General features: G+C 36.7%; 1 protein-coding gene across 2 annotated transcripts in view; it reads right to left on the bottom strand.

Annotated features, from left to right (window-relative positions):
• The window catches only part of LOC100744814 (lachesin-like), a 267,532-nt gene that overhangs the window by 215,193 nt on the left and 34,707 nt on the right, over positions 1-17,632 (bottom strand). For both annotated transcript variants that reach the window (XM_003491129.3, XM_024369051.2), the window contains exon 2: positions 7,931-7,939. In XM_003491129.3, the coding sequence (XP_003491177.2) occupies positions 7,931-7,939 (9 nt within the window). The remainder of the gene's footprint in view (positions 1-7,930; positions 7,940-17,632) is intronic.

The following is a 17,632-nucleotide window of genomic DNA, read 5'->3' as shown; positions in this document are numbered from 1 at the left end:
AAGGACAGTAGCCAGAGTAGATACAGATGTGTACATAAACCCGTACATGGCCGAAACGTATACAAAGCTCGCGCATGCATGCAAATACAGGTGAATGCAAAGCGCGTGGCGCAACTACGAAAGCATGTTTTTGTAACATAAAGCATCGGTTTGTAGATAAACGTATATGCTTACGTATGTTTGGGCCACAGCTTGCAATACACACGCGTTCGATTTCGGGCAAGTTCATATATCGGGCCGTTTCAAGTCGGAAAATAGAGAGAGAAACACATACAAACGTGTAAACCCCATCGACTGAAAGATCCTTGTGCTCCTTGCTTGCGGTCGCGCTGCATGAGCAAATAAAATAGCGCTCGATGCAGTATCGATAACACCGGCGGCGTCGTAAATTCACGATGAATCCTATTCGAAGAATTGGAAAGTGATTTGTTATTCCCTTTTGGGGTATCGCTTCGAACAGAGAACGCATCGTTAACCAGTCTGCTTTAGAAAATCTGAGCTGATGCATGTACCGCTTAATTGCTAATTACAGTTGTGCCATAGCTTGTGCAAAAGGGAATTAATGGTTTACAGTCTATTAGTTTTACTTTATTTTTAGTTTAGTTTTAGGTCTTCTTTTTTATCTTTCAGACAATTTATTCGGATGGTATAGAAAACTTATAGTACGTGCAGTGGCACATGAGAAGATTCGAATCGAGAGAGATTCCTATTGTTGTGCCTTGAAGTGCTAACATTGTTTTGATTTGCTAGGTTCAAAGGTGAACAAACTCCGGACAAAACATTATCGTTATTTTTAATCGTCAACCGGAGTTACATTTGAACTTTTTGTAATACCACCGGTCGATACAAAAAGACGAACATACTCTCTAGGACAATCATTATAACGAATCATAGAGTAGAATGGCGTAGAGTTAAACAATAGCATTGAGCGAGCGACGATTACGACCGACATACACTATCTCTGTACTTAATGTGATTTTAATATACACTGACTATTACAATTTTATCACTCATCTCTTTAATAAATCAACAAGTATAATAATCCACGACATACGTAAACTGAAGGAAACTTTCAAGACAATGCATTTTTATCGCGTTATTATGCAATTATATGTTTGGAGTTAGGATTTTATGCAGTTGCTTGTTGATTTGTCAAGTAACATCGCTTTTCTGAAATAATGATGAAATGGAACCTAAATAAGAACACGTTCCATCTACTTTGAACATTTTACATGGATATTAAGCGTTTCGTAAACACTTAGTTAAATCATTAAAAAGCGATACTAGATATTTGCCCATCTATCCAATATACATTGTACATGTTCCTATATTTCATTGATATTACGATATCTTATCCTTCCATAATATGGAAATATTTCCATGGAAAAGAAAAACACAATCCTGAAAATATGAAGAGATATTGCTGGTTTTCTAAAGAAACATTTCATTCAAGAAAAAATTTTCTCCATCAAGAGAGGAGGTCTTGTAGAAACTTCCTACTGCCCTGTACAACTATTTTTCGTGACAAAAAAGAAATTATTACGTCCAATAAAATATTGCGCAGTGCATAAAGAAAAAGAAGTAATACAGTAAACACAGTACTCTTGTCAGTATTGTAATATTCTACTATACGTGCTATCACGTTATTTCACATTTTATACAAAAAAAAAAAGACAAAATATAAAAACGTTTTTGAGAAATTAAAATAAATATTACCTGTCCTTTTCTATACAAATAATAAGTATCACAGAAAAAGTGCGCAAATATAATGTAATGTTTGTAAAAATTGAATAGTATGGTGTAGCATATCTCCGTCTATTGCAGCTCGCGAGGCAAAATATATAAAATTCGCATGGCAGTCAGTGCGTTAACATGTCATGTATGTACAGTATGCGATGTAGAATCGGAAACAGCAAGATTTGCCTTTTTCAAAACTGTTCAATTTTCTTCGCAGTCATAAACGAGAGAACGAAATCGTTCGCGATAAAGATTCAACAACATCAACCAGCGAACATCAGCCTGCCTCTATGATTTACGACTCGGTGACGCTCTTATCGGGACAGCCTGCTGTTTACAGCGCGATTCCGTAAGCGCCGGTACAAACGGCGGCGTTACGCTCCGTCGAAAACTCATAAAATCACAATATAAATTACGGGACAATAGGCCAGCAGATACCATGAGGAAACCATTGTATCGCCAGCAGCCAGGTAACAATGGTCCACTGGGACAATAATATGCCAGAGAGGGATGTAATTATCTTTGGTGCACGAGATACTCGGCATTGTCACGCGAATGTCTATCCGACCGCTATTCGAGGCGTCGGAGATCCGTCAAACGATGAAAGATCCGCGCCGGTTTCAAAGTTTCCCCATGGAAGTTTCATCGATCGTGGTTACCTACGTACAGTCAAATTAATCCTCGTATTAATCGTCAAGTAACAATCGATCCTCTTCACACGATTCCTTTTCGCATTTGATTCTTATTCAACCTTCTTATAGAAATTGACCATATCACGATACGTTACTGCTTACATGCAATACTAATGCGACAGAGTTTTTTATTTCGGAACTAATTCATATAGATGTTTCTAAAGTAGAAAACGACAAGGTTAAATGACATCGTTGTGATGCATTCTACTTTAGCGATAGGGAAAAATGAGAATATCGATGTCTTGTACTATCGCGTTTCGCGTTTCCGTTCGATGGAAGACGCTTTAACTCCTGTGTATACCATCAAGTTCTAGGGTTTTCAGAGGAAATTGTTTTATCGGCGATCGCGATTACCCTATTGCCAACGATAAGAGAGAACTGTTCGTATAAGTGAATAATGACATGCATGACGACCATGGATAAAATGGACGAGTTGGAACGAATACCAAGTTGATTTTAAGTGGTTTTATTGTTTGCACGATTCACTGGAACTTTCCTCTCTGTACCATATGTATAGAAAATGAAGTTATTGGAATCAGTTGACGCGAGTTTGCTTATAATTGCGAAGGTGATACAACATATTGATATACGCTGAGAAAAGAATATTTTTTAAACAGGCTTTAAGATCACGTTTCAAGGATGTAGATATGTCTCTACACAAGAATTTAAGTGGATGAGTGAAAGAGACAGGGAAAACAGAGAAAAGTGAAATGTGTGCGTGCTGCAATAAATGCTTGCGGAAAATGTGTACACGACTAGATAAAAGTTGGCGGTTGAGTTCCGAATTCAAAGTTGAGAGGCACAGAGTTTCTGGGAGAATCGAGAGCAAGAGCTTTTGAGTGTGAATTCAATGGAGAGTTTAACAGAACGAGAATGATAACGTAACCAAATTACCATTTATAAAATACCATTATTGTTCTTTTATTTAACATTTGTATTATACGTATATTAATATTATATTAATATATTAAAATCCAGTCAAAGTTATAACAGACTGCGAACTTTTATGCAGCAGAATATATTCAAATATTCAACTTATGCGTAGGAAATATGCCATATCATGGAAGATATATGTCAATTAATGTAATAAAAAATACATATTATATTTATATTTACGCAATGTGAATCCTTTGTACCCATATTTAGTATCATAATTTGCGTTACAATAAATAACGATAGTTTTTTGAAACTTTTCTACCACAAATTGGTATCACTTATCTGAAAAAATTAGTTTATAGATTATAAAAAAAGAAATACACGTATTTGCAGAAATATACATATTTGAATTTGCTTCAGTATCATGCCGAGACCCCAAAATTTTGGAAACTTCCAATATTGTATCGTAACCAATATTTGTTTTCGAATATTTGTTAATAAAATTTATTTTTATTGCATTCTTTCTTACGTTTCTTAAAGAATTATGAATTCAATTTATTCCGAGCAGTTGTATTTGATATAAATTAATGAACTAATTATACGGTAGTTATTTTATGAAAGTATCATGGATCATAATAAATGTGAATCAAAGAAAGATATGTAACTATGTCGTTCGTGTAAACTATGTAAAACACATGTAATATGAAAGATATGCATCCCTGTAAAAGTTCACAGTCTAGTTATAACACTTACAGTTAGCACGTCCATTTTTTCTAATTCCGTCTTCAATCAAATGGAACTGTTTCCAACTTATAACGATTACCATTCCAGAATTCCAAAACTCTTAGAATCAAGCTGTTACAGTCTTTCTTCGCCTATCCTTTTTTTAAAATAATTTATCTTTAAGACGTTGTTACTAAGAATTAATCTACAGCGTAGGCTGAAAAAGTTACACACGAAAAAGTTAAATTTTTAAGCGAGTAAGAGAAGAACGAACGTCTCGTGGTACGTGTACCTGTTCACGGAGAAACTTTATCGTCGATACACAACGCACCAAGCGCTTAAACTGAATCATAGGATTTCTCCGCAGCTGGCTGTAACCGCGATAGAAAAGGAAGGCTGCAACGCGAAGGATTTTCGTGTGCCGAGAAAACACGCGGCGGCAGCGCCGCGTGAAATTCGCCCAGGCTTCGGCTCCGACCGAATTGTTTGAATTTTTGATCCGTGAAATTAAATCTCTCGTCAGTTTTGCTGCCGGGTTGCAACGACGTCGCATCCTCCACGACGAACAAAATCGCGTCACAACGCAAATGCGATACGTTGCGACAAATTAACTTTCCCTCGTTCACCCCTTTTCGTTCTATGCGACTATGCTGCGTTGAATTCGCAGCGTTTTCAGCTAAAAAATGCTGAAAATGATACAAAGAGAACGATAACAGTCGCACGTTCGGAGAAAGACGACGTATAGAGCGAAAATGACGCTTATTAAGGCGAAGTATTTGCGTCTGACAATTCGCGGAAATAAATTGTTTCCGTACACTTTCCGATCTTTCGATAATGAGGATAATTTTCGAGATCAAAATGGATAAGATTTTTTTATTGAAGAACTGGAACATGAAAATTGGATTTTCTCAATAAAGCTGTTTTGTGAAATTTTTTGTTCTTTGATTATTCTTTATCAAACTAAATAGATCGCGTCTGTAAATGGGAAACTAGGGAGCGGGGTTTAAATTCGGGATATCATTTGATTGTAAGTACGTACAGTTCTATCTTTTAAGAAGCTTATAAACACAAATAAGATTGTCGAAAAGGGGCGAATTACAAAGAAAATCCAGCGCACGAAATATTTCGCAAACTGAATTAAAAATAGCGTACCTTGCATCAAGATGAATTCAAACCAATTACAAATTAGCCGACAAGTTGCAATAAACTCAACAATTTCGTTCAAAGGATGTAAATCGGAAAACATGACTGAAAACCAGCAGATCGTGATGGAATTAACTCAAGTTAAAGTACAAAGTCAAAAGTATCAAGAAATTTGTCCAATTTACCAAGTCGCATTCACCGTGCTCAATTGCGGACGACACGAAGAGCGGTAATAAAGGAAAACCAATTAAGTTCCGCGAGACGGGAAAAATAAGGGAAGTGCGCCTTTCTCGAGGCTCGTGAAATTTCATGAATATTTCTTAGTGTTTCCTGGATATTCCACGTTCTACAATTACACACGACACCCTGTATACGCGTATACGTGTTATAACAAGATATGCGTTGGTGCTACATGAAGAAGTAAGCCGATAATATACATAGAATATATATAGAATAAAATAATAGAAAACATACAAAATAAAATTTGTTTATACAACTCTTTTTTTTGCTTGCGAACTTTATTGTGCGCGTATGAAACGATTCGAAGCGACTCAAACAGCACCTCTGTCTGTAACGTAACAATTTGGAATTTTTCTTGCCTGCGAAATTCCGCTTGTTCCGTGATCTTTTCAAGTTTCTTCCGCGAACTTCCAAAACGACCGCTATAACGGCGCTCGGCCGACAAGATTTCATTAAAAAATCTCGAAGGAAAGAAGATCCGGCGAGATAGAGTAGGAAGAAGCACTCCTTTATTCTCGTTTTATCCATATTTCGCGGTGCTCCTGTTGCTAGTCAAGCATCTTTAAAGTTACAGTAAGATTCAAAGCGTTACGTATTCCGTCCATAAACCTTCGCTAAGGCTGCAAGCAAGTGGAATTGGTCCGCTATTTGATTTCTAAAGTACGGGACGATCCTTTATCGATGACCATCGGCTAAATGAGACAAAGCTGCATTGTGCCCGTATACGTTCACGTACACGTGAATTTTTGTTTAAAATATTGCCATATTTCGTTGGGATCAAACAAGAAAGTTCACTGATTTTTCAGCTCAATTTATAGCTAACGAACGGACGTCCGCGTTATCCAAGATAGCCATGTAACTAGAGATACGCGACACGGTAGAAAAATAATTAAGCACGCGGTGACTGTATGGGAGAAAAGTATGCGGTAACATTTTCTCATACGTATCCTCGTTTCTGAGAAAATCGCGTTTGTAAACTTGCCAGGCACACTGCTGCTTAGAAGCGTTAAGATATTCACGAGAAGTAAAACAAATCTAAAATCATGAATAGATTTGCAAATATTTAAACAAATTCGTATTTTTATGAGACTAACTTAAAAAGATGGATTCTAAATTTGATATTAAATTTTATTAAAAATAGTACTTCGGATATTTTACACGTTTTAAATTTCCGAGAAATCTGCGGTCTAATAAACCGAAGGAATTTTATAATGACGACATAATGTTTTTGCTAAGAGGATAAGAAAACGTAGGACGCGGGTTGATCACATTTCTTCGTAGCATCCGAAGGTATATTTCAAATATTGATTTAAATAGTAGAGTTAAATAACAAACGGCACAAACTAATTGGACGATCTAATAGTTTTAATTAATTAATCATTAATTTGTATATTACAATATGTGTAGAAGTTTAGTATATATTAATTAGTATAGAAAATACATCAACGCAAATTGTGCCTAATATGTACATATGAGTTAGGTACGTGGCGAAATCAACGAAAAAGTCAAAGAGAAATTTCTGAAAAGGAAGTAATTCACTGGTTATAGGATTTAATCATCATTCATGAAAATACTTGTTTATTCTGTCGAAATATATTTTTATTTACTCGATCCAAAAGGAGGCAGAAAATGAGATCGTACGAAAACAACCAGAAACAACCAGACATTGCGTAATGAGTACTTTTGGAGATAGAGAGGAAAAAAATGATGTAACTCAATTTTGAGAAAGCGAATGAGCCCAAAGTGTGCAATCTGGTTTTGGAACAACAAGACCACGTTTTTCTCATTTTTGTGGGCTCGTTTCGCAGCATCAGGGAAAACCACACTCATCATCCTTCTTTAGAACAAGTAAATAACAAGGAAAAGAAATGAACCGAGAGAGAAACACAACCGTTCGTAATCTGGACCTTCTTATTCTCCGCATAGCTTATTTGCCGAGTGAAATTAAAATTTTTATTAAATCTCAACAGACTTGAAATACGCATATCTGACTACTTTTTGATAAAACCACTACCAGCAGAGATACTCTACCTTGGAGATAATTACAAAATTAAAAATGATATTAGTAACAAGAAAAATATGTACTATGTATTCAGAAGCTATCATATTTTAGGAAGCAGCTAATAGCGTTTTAAATTGAATTTTTTCACAATTTTAATGCTAAAATTCTCGTCGAAATTTCAGATTCTTGGTTTTTGCAGATATTAAAAATATTTATAATTAAATGTAATTATAATTACTAATGATTATATCATATTAATGTTGCCAACGTTAATTTCAACGTTAAGATATATTTATCATTAGCAAATGAAGATATAATTGTATATGAACTATCACACGTGACTCATAGGATAGTTAGAGTTAATATATTTAGGGCAAGCAGAAATGGACGTTGTAATTACAAAATGAAGTTAATACTTACTAACAGTATGAATTATAGGAACAAATAATTTATAGAGTAGAATTCCGATAATTTGGCATGCTCGAGATTTCAATAGTTCCAGATTTGTTGACCATACCTGTAATACCTGTAAAAAAGAAAACAATAACTTTTAAAAAATGATAAACAGACGACATATTTTGTGATAATTGAATGATAAATGAAAACTCTGTTACTATGTAGAAATAATAGTGTTTCCTAAAAACTTCATTAGCAAGGTACATACAAATGATTGTGGTTCTCTGATGGAGTAACCAGAGATTCAGCTACACATCATCCTACGCGAGACATAAATAAATATTTCCTTTGTATCATTCAGTCTCAATATGCCGTCAATATCTTATCGTAAACGCGTGTGTATTCTCCTGATATATGAAACACAAAGACTCTGACATTATTTTTTCCTTCGGTGTTTTCTCGCAGGATCCATAAACTAGCATAAGCAGAGCACGAAGGGAGGAAAACCATTACCCCTAATGTAGAAACTGGGTCAGAAGATGAAGGAACGTGATATCTTTAGCGAGATCGAAAATTAAATTACTGGAATCTCGGAGATAGATAATTCGTCACAAAAAATTTAGTAATGCTTTGTAACTATAGACTACGAACGTTGCGTTCATGAGAAATTTAAAGCTGCGAAAACGTACAGAGTGTTATATTTCACGAATAGACTGCGGATTTTTGCGCATCTGTGAAAATTTAAAAAATGCAGATAAACACAGAATTCGCGCAATACCTATGCAGGAATATATAAAAGATGGAAAGTTATAATGTTTGTTAAAAATACTTGTTATAATATCTAGTGGCCGCAATAAATCTCTCAAGTTGTATTTCTTTAGTTTGTACTTATAGAAATATGAATTCGCATAAAAATCCGCGGTTTATTCACGAGTATTCAAACACTGTTGTGAGTCAGTATACGGTTGCTGTAAATTGACCAAAGTATTTGACCGTATGCCCTATTTTATGGTACTTAATTTGAACTGCTGAAAGGAAAATCCCAGGACACGTAATTAATCCTGTTACGGTCTTTTCTATGTCACGATTTTACTCCTTTTAACAAGTTACAAGGTTTGTAACAAGGTTTCAAGAAAAACGTTAACATACACTTAAGACCGGAACTCGTGCATATCAACGACGATTCTTTTATACTTTCTTCAAGCATAAGAAACTTGTTAACGATATAAAAAATGCGATTAAATCTAGAATGTTTCAAAGAACGCAGCAATTTATTATAGCATTAAACTAACAAGATTAAATATTTGTGAGAATAAAACGCGACTACAAGTTTAGTGATTGCAAATATGTACGCATAAAATACGAAGTTCTATGGGTATATCACACTGAAGCTTCCAGACAACTAATTATACATTCTGAATACCTTCTTCCGCAACTCTAAGTCCTATTCATTCTCATTCATCGACGCTATCCGATCCGAAACTTCTGCCGATGGAAACTGCACTATTTTCTGAACAACGCTCGAACGTCACGCCTATCGAAATTGTAGCTACGTTAAATTTCACGGAAAAATTGGGAAAAATGTTTGAATACTAGCTATCGTATAAACGAAACAAAGTGTAATCGGATAGAATTTGCTTTGTAGTTGCAAAACGTGATGAAGCTCGCATCAACGAACGTGATGAAGCTCACATCACGAACGCGTGTTCCAATTACGATGCCTATTCGACAATCGGTGGAAGTCTACACGAGATAAACGTAATTCGATTTGTCATGAATAAAAAGAAGAAAGGGGGCAGATTAAAGCAAAGAAAAACTTCGATGGTTTCCTGTTTTATGAAATACTGGGTTAGTTGCAATCAGCGTATTCGATAAGACAACACGAGAATGCTACTTAGACCATAGAGAACGTGTAACCAACTGCGAAAATCGAGTCTCTGCCGGCAAAAGCCCAATAAATATTGCACGATTCCATGACCTACCGCAATGTGGTTGAGCATGCCAGCCACGCAATCGGTAAAGCCAGCATTTTTATTAACTTTTCGAACAGCGAGCACGAACGAACTTCGATACACGAATATATACGCTTGTTCTTTTATTTTTTTTTTTTTCATTAAATTTATTAGATGTAAACCTTTTTTATTCATTTCTGCTTCGAATCCCGAATGATTCTAAAATCTTTGCCAAATTTTTTCTCTGCGGATTTAAGATATTTTTGAATGTTATTTATTTGAGTGGTTTAGATTACAACAATAGTTAAAGTATAATCTGCAGCATGCTATTGTACGGTGTACTAAGCGTGTTTCGCGATTGAGGCAAATCATAAAAAAGAAAATTTCAATATTCTTCATTCTTTTAAATTTTACAATCATATATTTTTCTATACACCGGTCGACACAGATTTTTATCCTCTAATAGTTCTTAAACATTTTAATAACCTGCCAACGATTTCTCAAATTTACTGCTTAAGTTTCTTTAAATGTTCCAATACTTACGAACAGAGTTATATAGCATTCGATAGTAATAGCTAGCAAGTTGACTGAGACATTTCTAAAAGAGCCAAGGAAGTTGACTAAGAATTTCAATAACGAAGGAACTGAAAATTGACATTCAGACGTTTCTCAAAGTAACATGGTTGATGACGCTTTCGCGAAAATCCCCTGTCGACCTTCGGTCCAGCAAATACTCCCGATATCGAAAGGTTTCCAGCGGATTTACCACGATTTCTCGAATCGTAAATCATCCTCAATTCACCGATGCTTTCCATACCGTGGGATTCGTAACTCTCTGCTACTGGCAAACATTCTCTTTTGATTAGAACACGCGACACGAATCGAAACGACTCGAGTCGGATATAACATCGTTTGTGACGCAGCGCGTCCGCGAAATGAGTTTGGAAGTTGCCATGATTTCTCTTTCGAGGCGGTGATTCCTCGAGACCTGTCGGCTTTTCTACCTTCTCATCGATTCTGCTCGAATTTACATTAGCTACAAAAAATATTGACACGACATTTATATGCCAGTTAGTTACGTCCAAGTATATTAATTTTCGTATCATCTAGCGGTAATCTCGTATCGTTAAAAAATGTTATACCATGAAGACGGAAGGTAGACTCTAATAAAAAGGAACTTCACTAGAAGATAAGAGTGTATGAATGATGTTGGACAATTAATTCGTAGAAAAATATTCTTCGTTCTTCCTTATTCGAATGTGATAATTGGAGGGGAAATATTAATCATAGGATTAGATCGAAGAGAAGCTCTTTTCGAGTTATACCTCTTAGGAAATACTTTGTTAATTTGAAAATCCAATTTCAAACTTGATACCATATATAGGTTTTCTCAAAGATGAAATAAAAATATGTGACCTGTGTTATATCTCCTTTGACTTTTATTTAGGAGAATTTATGCTGCTGAATACATCACTTTAACGTTTAGAAGGAAGAAAAGGAGAAGAAATTTAGTGGGAAGAAATTATAATATATGGAGGTGTGAAAATTACTAGACTGAAGCTATAGAAAGGGCAGGTTCTTTATAAAGAAAAGGTTTGAAATTTATGGCCATTTGAAGTTTGGTGTTTTAGAACGTTGAGATTATTTTTCTAGGTAATAAATTGTTCGCTCCCTTAGAATAGAATCAGTAATCGTAGGAAACTTCTTCGATTAAAACGATTACTGCACTACTCGTGAAACTTTGAAACTGGGTTAGAAAGCGACGACACTGTTTACGTTGTAACAAAAAGCAAGTACGCTTAATGGATATAGAAAAAAAGATTACAAATAATTACTTTAAATGTTCGAGATAACAATGGTAGATAAGTCGTTTAAAATTCTTCCAATATAATTTTGATAGTTGGATGTCATTATAGTAGTAGCGAAATTTCAAATTGTTTCGAATGACACGCGTAGTATGTTTGTAAAAGATGTGGATAAGTGTGCGAATACTTTCGTGAAATCAAGTAAGATTCGAGACTGTCGTATTCTTCTCATTATTCGTATCTTGCACTTGACGACCGTCTTTTTTAAGAGTCGCTCGAAAGAGCAACGATAAGACAAGCTGAATACACTCCTTTGGAGGTGCGCTAAGGAAAATGCAAAAGAGAAAAATTTATAGAGAAGAGCATCTTCGCCATAGACGAGAATACAAATCTCGAAACTTCTTTTCACTCTTGACGGTGCACCTCTCAAGTTATTATAATCTCTCGGCACAATATTCATTCGAGTCGTTTCTTCTTTTCATTCTTCCGACTAACCTCGTTACGCGGCCAAGGCCTCGTCTCTTCTCGTCGCAACAAAACGCTCCGCCACGCTGTACCGGTTATAATGGTCTCCCTGTCCTTCCTTGTACTTTAAGGAAAAGAGCAAGAAGAAACTGTTATCGCATTTACAATTCAACGTCTTAAGCGGTGGATCATAATGTATCAGGTCGATCGACTTGTTTTAACCGGGCGCAAAACTTTTAAAACACAATTACTTGAAGTAATAAGTATTACACTTCAAGTACATGCTATATGCTGTATGCTATTATATTTCTATATCCATACACTGAACAATTTTTAGCAACAATGTATGCCATAGGAAGATTCCACCGTAATATAAAATCTCGAACAGAACGATACATTGTTCGTCGAAAATGAGTGTCCCAAAACAACCTGTAGAATTCTTCTAAACCCATCTGATCCGCTAAATTACACGTGATTGTAAGTATAAATCAAGCGGACCACTAAATTAGAGCGGCCAGGAGTCCATCGATCATGGGGACGAATTAATCTTGCCATTACTGGCATTGGCCGCGGGCACAATACAGTTCACAAATTCGTTCGTCGGTTGCTATAGAGGAGCATCACTCGAAACGTCATCGAGAGTCGCGCGATGGCAGGACAGATTTTTTACGACGAGTGCTCGCGAAGCACGCTCGTAACCAGAAGCTCGGTGTCGCGCGCGCCCGTTCGTCTGATTGAAAATCCAACATGCCATTGTACCGTTCCCGGGGACATTACGCGACGATTTCAATGTTCCGCCGGTGATTTTCGCGGCGACATTAACCGGCGTAAAATGCGTTACGCTGTTAACACGGCCACGGGATGAATCAACCGGCGTCAAACGCAGATCGTACAAGTATGCCAAACACGATGGAACGTGCAACGGGCCGGCGAACGAGCGACTATAATTGAATCACCGAACAAGCCACTGTAGTCCATATGTCGAATAATGATCCAACGTCGCGTTGATCAATGCGTCGGAATGCGTTCACACCGAGCCCCGAAGTACACCCAACTTCTGTCAGATATTTCTCGCGTGATCGATTAATTACAGCCGGCTCATTGTTCGATTATATCCAGCGATGGGGCACGTCGATGAATATCGTGATGCCACCCCTTTCCCCCGCGAGGGTGGCAACCCTCGCCGACGCATTACGTTATCGAGTTTTACTCTGGCTTCTATTCTCTTGCATATTGACAACCGAGCTTCGTCAAGAACGAACAAGAAGCGGGAATCAGAGAATATCGATGTAATGACACGTGACGGTAATAATGGCTTCCTTTTCTAATGGTTTTTTAGGATCTGCTTTCTAGCCTTCCTCTGAATGTAATGGACACGCCGGTGCGCTGATTGATTGATCGAAGAGGATGTTCGTTTGATTCTAGTGAAAGAGATATCATTTGTTTTTTATGATTTTTTAAAGTCTAGGTCGTTTGCGAAATACTGGCTAAACCAATTAGAGAACTCTCGTTCGTGTCGCTTTTATATTTAATGACCATTGCTTGTGTCTGCACACTTTTCCTCTTTTAATTCTTGTTAAATGTTCATTTTTCTGAACGTATTGAGAAGTAAGCGATGGTTTTGTTTAAATTTCATAAAATCATTAAATTTAAGTGGAAGGAATGATGACAAAAATGTATTCAAACAGGACATATGTTTTGTAAAATATACAGTTCAATATTAGGGTATCCTAGCGTAAATTAAATTTGCATATTGTGCAGGTGGTTTAGTTTTCTTTGACTCTCCCTCTTTTACTACAATGGTAAAAAAAACAGAATACGATAACATTAATTGATTAATAAACAGGAAATTAAATATCTACGTTGACCCTTAAAGGGTTGCTACAAGATCTGTAAATTCACTAATATTATTAGTTAATAGTTTATTATACTATGCGTATATCGCAATGTTTTATAATCGAATATGTAAAACTTTTATTTAATCCAAAGTATCGGCTTCTATAAGCACAGCTAAAACACCCTATATATGTATACTCCATCGAGTTTTGCGTTTTACCTGGAAGAAACTTTTCAAATGCATATTGAATAGTTTTTATCAAACGATCGTTTATAATCTACGGCATCTTGTTGCGTTAGTACAACGTTCAGGTGTTTGTACGGTCGTAACCGTACTGTTAATAAACACGAAAACCTAAAATGCAATAGCTTAGCAAACATCTGCTACAAATTTGTACAACGCAGAGTAAATATATTCGATTTAAGGTAGGATACAATTTTTATCAAGAAACAACAACAAAAAAAAGAAAGAGAACTGTCCTGTAAACATCAAAACCATTGTCGTGTAAACTCGTATTTCTCTTCAAACCCTCTGTGTTTGTCGATGGCGTACAAAGCCAAACTATGTAAAATAAATATCCATCTTCAATCGGTGGATACCAGCAAATAGCATACAGAAAAAATATACATAACCGATAGGTTAATAAATAATTTGTATTCGTATATTGACTTCGATAGTACTAGGAAACATATCTGTATACTTCTTTTCCCAAGTCGACGAATAATCGCGAACAATATCAAGTGAGCATTTGAAATTTCATCGTTAATTATTATCACGCATTCCTTTCTTAATAAAATAAAAAGGTACGTTTCTTTCACTAGCTATCTCTATTGAGATTTCTTCCTTTGGTAGTAACATGAATTTTTAAAAAACTGAATAAAATTGAATAGTAAATATTGGAAAATGTTACTAAACTGTATAATTACCAAAACCAATATCGCTAAAAAGTCTATCTGCTGTGCATTGTTCGCTGAGTAACGTCGGCGATATCTCAGATAGAAGGTGAAAGAAAATGAAATTCCGCGATGATCATCAACCAACGCCGGTCAGGTTTCACTAGCCGTGGTAAATCGTTGCAACGTGGAAATACCGAAGAGAACATTTATAAACCGTTATCGAAGCGTACACGGTACCGGTCGTTATTCTTCCACGCGTGTTCCCCAAAAATTTTCTAATTTCGCCGCGCAGCATGGTGGAAGACGAGCGCCACAGACGACCACGAACAACAGGATTCCAATACATCGTGAGCCCGGGCTTAATCCTACTTTTCTCTACATCTCCGGTGGTACCGGCGTTCTACGTCCGGCCCCTTCTGTCATCTACCCCGCTGCGTCTGAAAGCATTGTTGCAGTATCTATAGGTCCCATAATATTGGCTGTATATCACGATTATATCCCGGAAGGTGGTTCGATACATCGACTCCAGCGTACAACCAATGTACGTATCGGCCACGACGGTTTTATGCACACCGTTAGCAAAGCAATGGTCCATTCTACTCTTTTTCTCTGCAAGCCAAGCTGTGTCTGAGTAACCTTCCTTATCTTCTTGATGCACTGCCAACGCATCCCTAGCGTGCTATTTTCCACTTCTCGATTCGACTCCGCCCCATCGCAAGACTAATCTTCGTAAAATGTTTCAAGAAACAGAAACGAAACATCCTGTACGTTGTAAAAAAATATACGGTAATGCTGTGTCTATCGAACTGGCGATTTTGCTCTATTTACTGACCATTGCTGTACCCACTGATTCTACAAAACGGCTTTAGGAAGTAAGCTACTACACCTTTTTATATACGCAGTTAATTACATGAGTAATATTGCTGAAGTGATCACCACTTATAGGAAAACTCTACATCTGGTCTTTTTAGTTTTCTCAAGCACTGAAGCCATCGACAGCGCGTAGACAAAAGACTGCGACGAAGTCAGACCATAAACAGTAGACAGGCGACGTTGGCTTCGGGGTTTTCAGTTATTGGGTAACACAGTTAGCGTGTGGATTTGGACCAGCTCAAATTGTATTCTTACTTATAATTACACTTCTATTTAAATATATTTTCTGCCTTACAATTTATCCGCGTGTTTTCTCTGTTTACACATCGAATAACCTCAACAAATATAAAACTATTTCGAGTCGTGACACTTTTGATGCGACATTCACTTGGCAAAAGCTGCGAATTTTGTAGAAAGTTTGAGTTATGTCACGATGCCAATGAATGAGCGATATGCGCGTCATGATTTGGATTTATGCGTTCGATTGTTTCCCAGTGAAATTATTGCCTTCCATATCGGGTAGAGGCATCGGTTTTCCACGCTTTCATACCGAATTAGCGCATAGCGAGAAACAAGCAACATCGATGACTGCGGGAGATTCGGGCAAGCGGTGCGATTAAAACGAAAGTCTCGTTGTGTTCGATTAACCGTGGTTCGATTCTATTATCGTGTAATTCGCGTTTCTGATGTTTTCGGCAACTGTACGTTACAGCGGCAACGATTTCGTTAACCGGATCGCGCGTGCTCTTTAGTCCTGCGTTACGTTCCCTGTGTTTCCAGGTATCATTGCATTGGGTATTATTAAACAAACAGTGTCTCATGAAAACGTTTGAACATTCGCCATTACCATTATCACTAATATTCATTAAAAAACACGAATATAGAGGGTTGATAACTGGTGGTACAAGCGGAAAGGGGGTAATTCTACGCGAAAAAAGAAGTCGAAATTTGGGATATTGAAGAATATTCTGTTAAATCGTAGCGTTTCATAGATTAGTAGAAAAATTGAAAGAACGTTAACACATACGGATAAATAAATCACATATGGTGTAGAAAAGTGGATATAAGATAAGAGTGGATAAAAACAATAAAGATAAATTATATTTATACGTGTAGATTCAACCAAATCCAAACACAATCTGAACTTCAGATGGAATGGATAAGAAAAATATTTAAGACCCATCATCTCAATTAATAGCAAAATACGTATTTAGGAAAAAGTTACAATAATTACGAAGAAATATCATTTATTTCCATTTTCGGAGTTGCTTATGGAGCGAACTTGAACGTCATTTTTCTAGTCGATATCGAATTTCCCGAGCGAATGGGACTCATTTCGGTTATTAAAAGGTAAAGTACTATAACTTCCAACAATTATTTCTTTTCAACTAATTACTCGTCTGACAAACTTCTCTCGTTACTCCCTTTCTTCACATTTAACAGCGCTAGAAATAACGTAGATGCTCGATTTCAGTGAGAACGAGAAAATATCAAAAGCCATTCCTAGCGTGAGAATAGCAACTTTTCATATAGCATAGGCGGCCAACATATTAATCGATCGTAAGATGTTGAAAGTTTGAAAAATAACAATCGCTGTCCGCGGGTGACGTAAACTTTCAGCAATCCGTTGTTCTTAATACATACCGTGTTGGAAATATAAGCGTATTGCAATAACCTGCTTTACAAACTTTCGTCTCGTTCCATTCTGTGATTCATTCGGCTTCCATTGTGCTCGAATTTCTGTATAACGACGAAGCGTTACAGCAAATCGTCGGCCATAAGTCAACGAGAGCCCGGCTCTCAAGTATTTTTCATAACGAGACGCCATTATCTTGTATCTTGAAAGTTACTAAACGCGCGCTCAGTCGAACGTATTGTTCTCGAAGAAGCTTACGTCGGTCTCAAAAGAAGCGCATAATAACGGTGAGCGCGCGCACTTCAACTATGCAATTCTTGACTCGTAACAAATCCTTGAAAAATGGCTACGGACCACGC

Source organism: Bombus impatiens, unplaced genomic scaffold, assembly GCF_000188095.3.
Source record: "Bombus impatiens unplaced genomic scaffold, BIMP_2.2 scf_0517, whole genome shotgun sequence".
Classification (NCBI taxonomy): Eukaryota; Metazoa; Arthropoda; class Insecta; order Hymenoptera; family Apidae; genus Bombus; species Bombus impatiens.
This window is presented reverse-complemented; position numbering and strand designations above follow the sequence as displayed.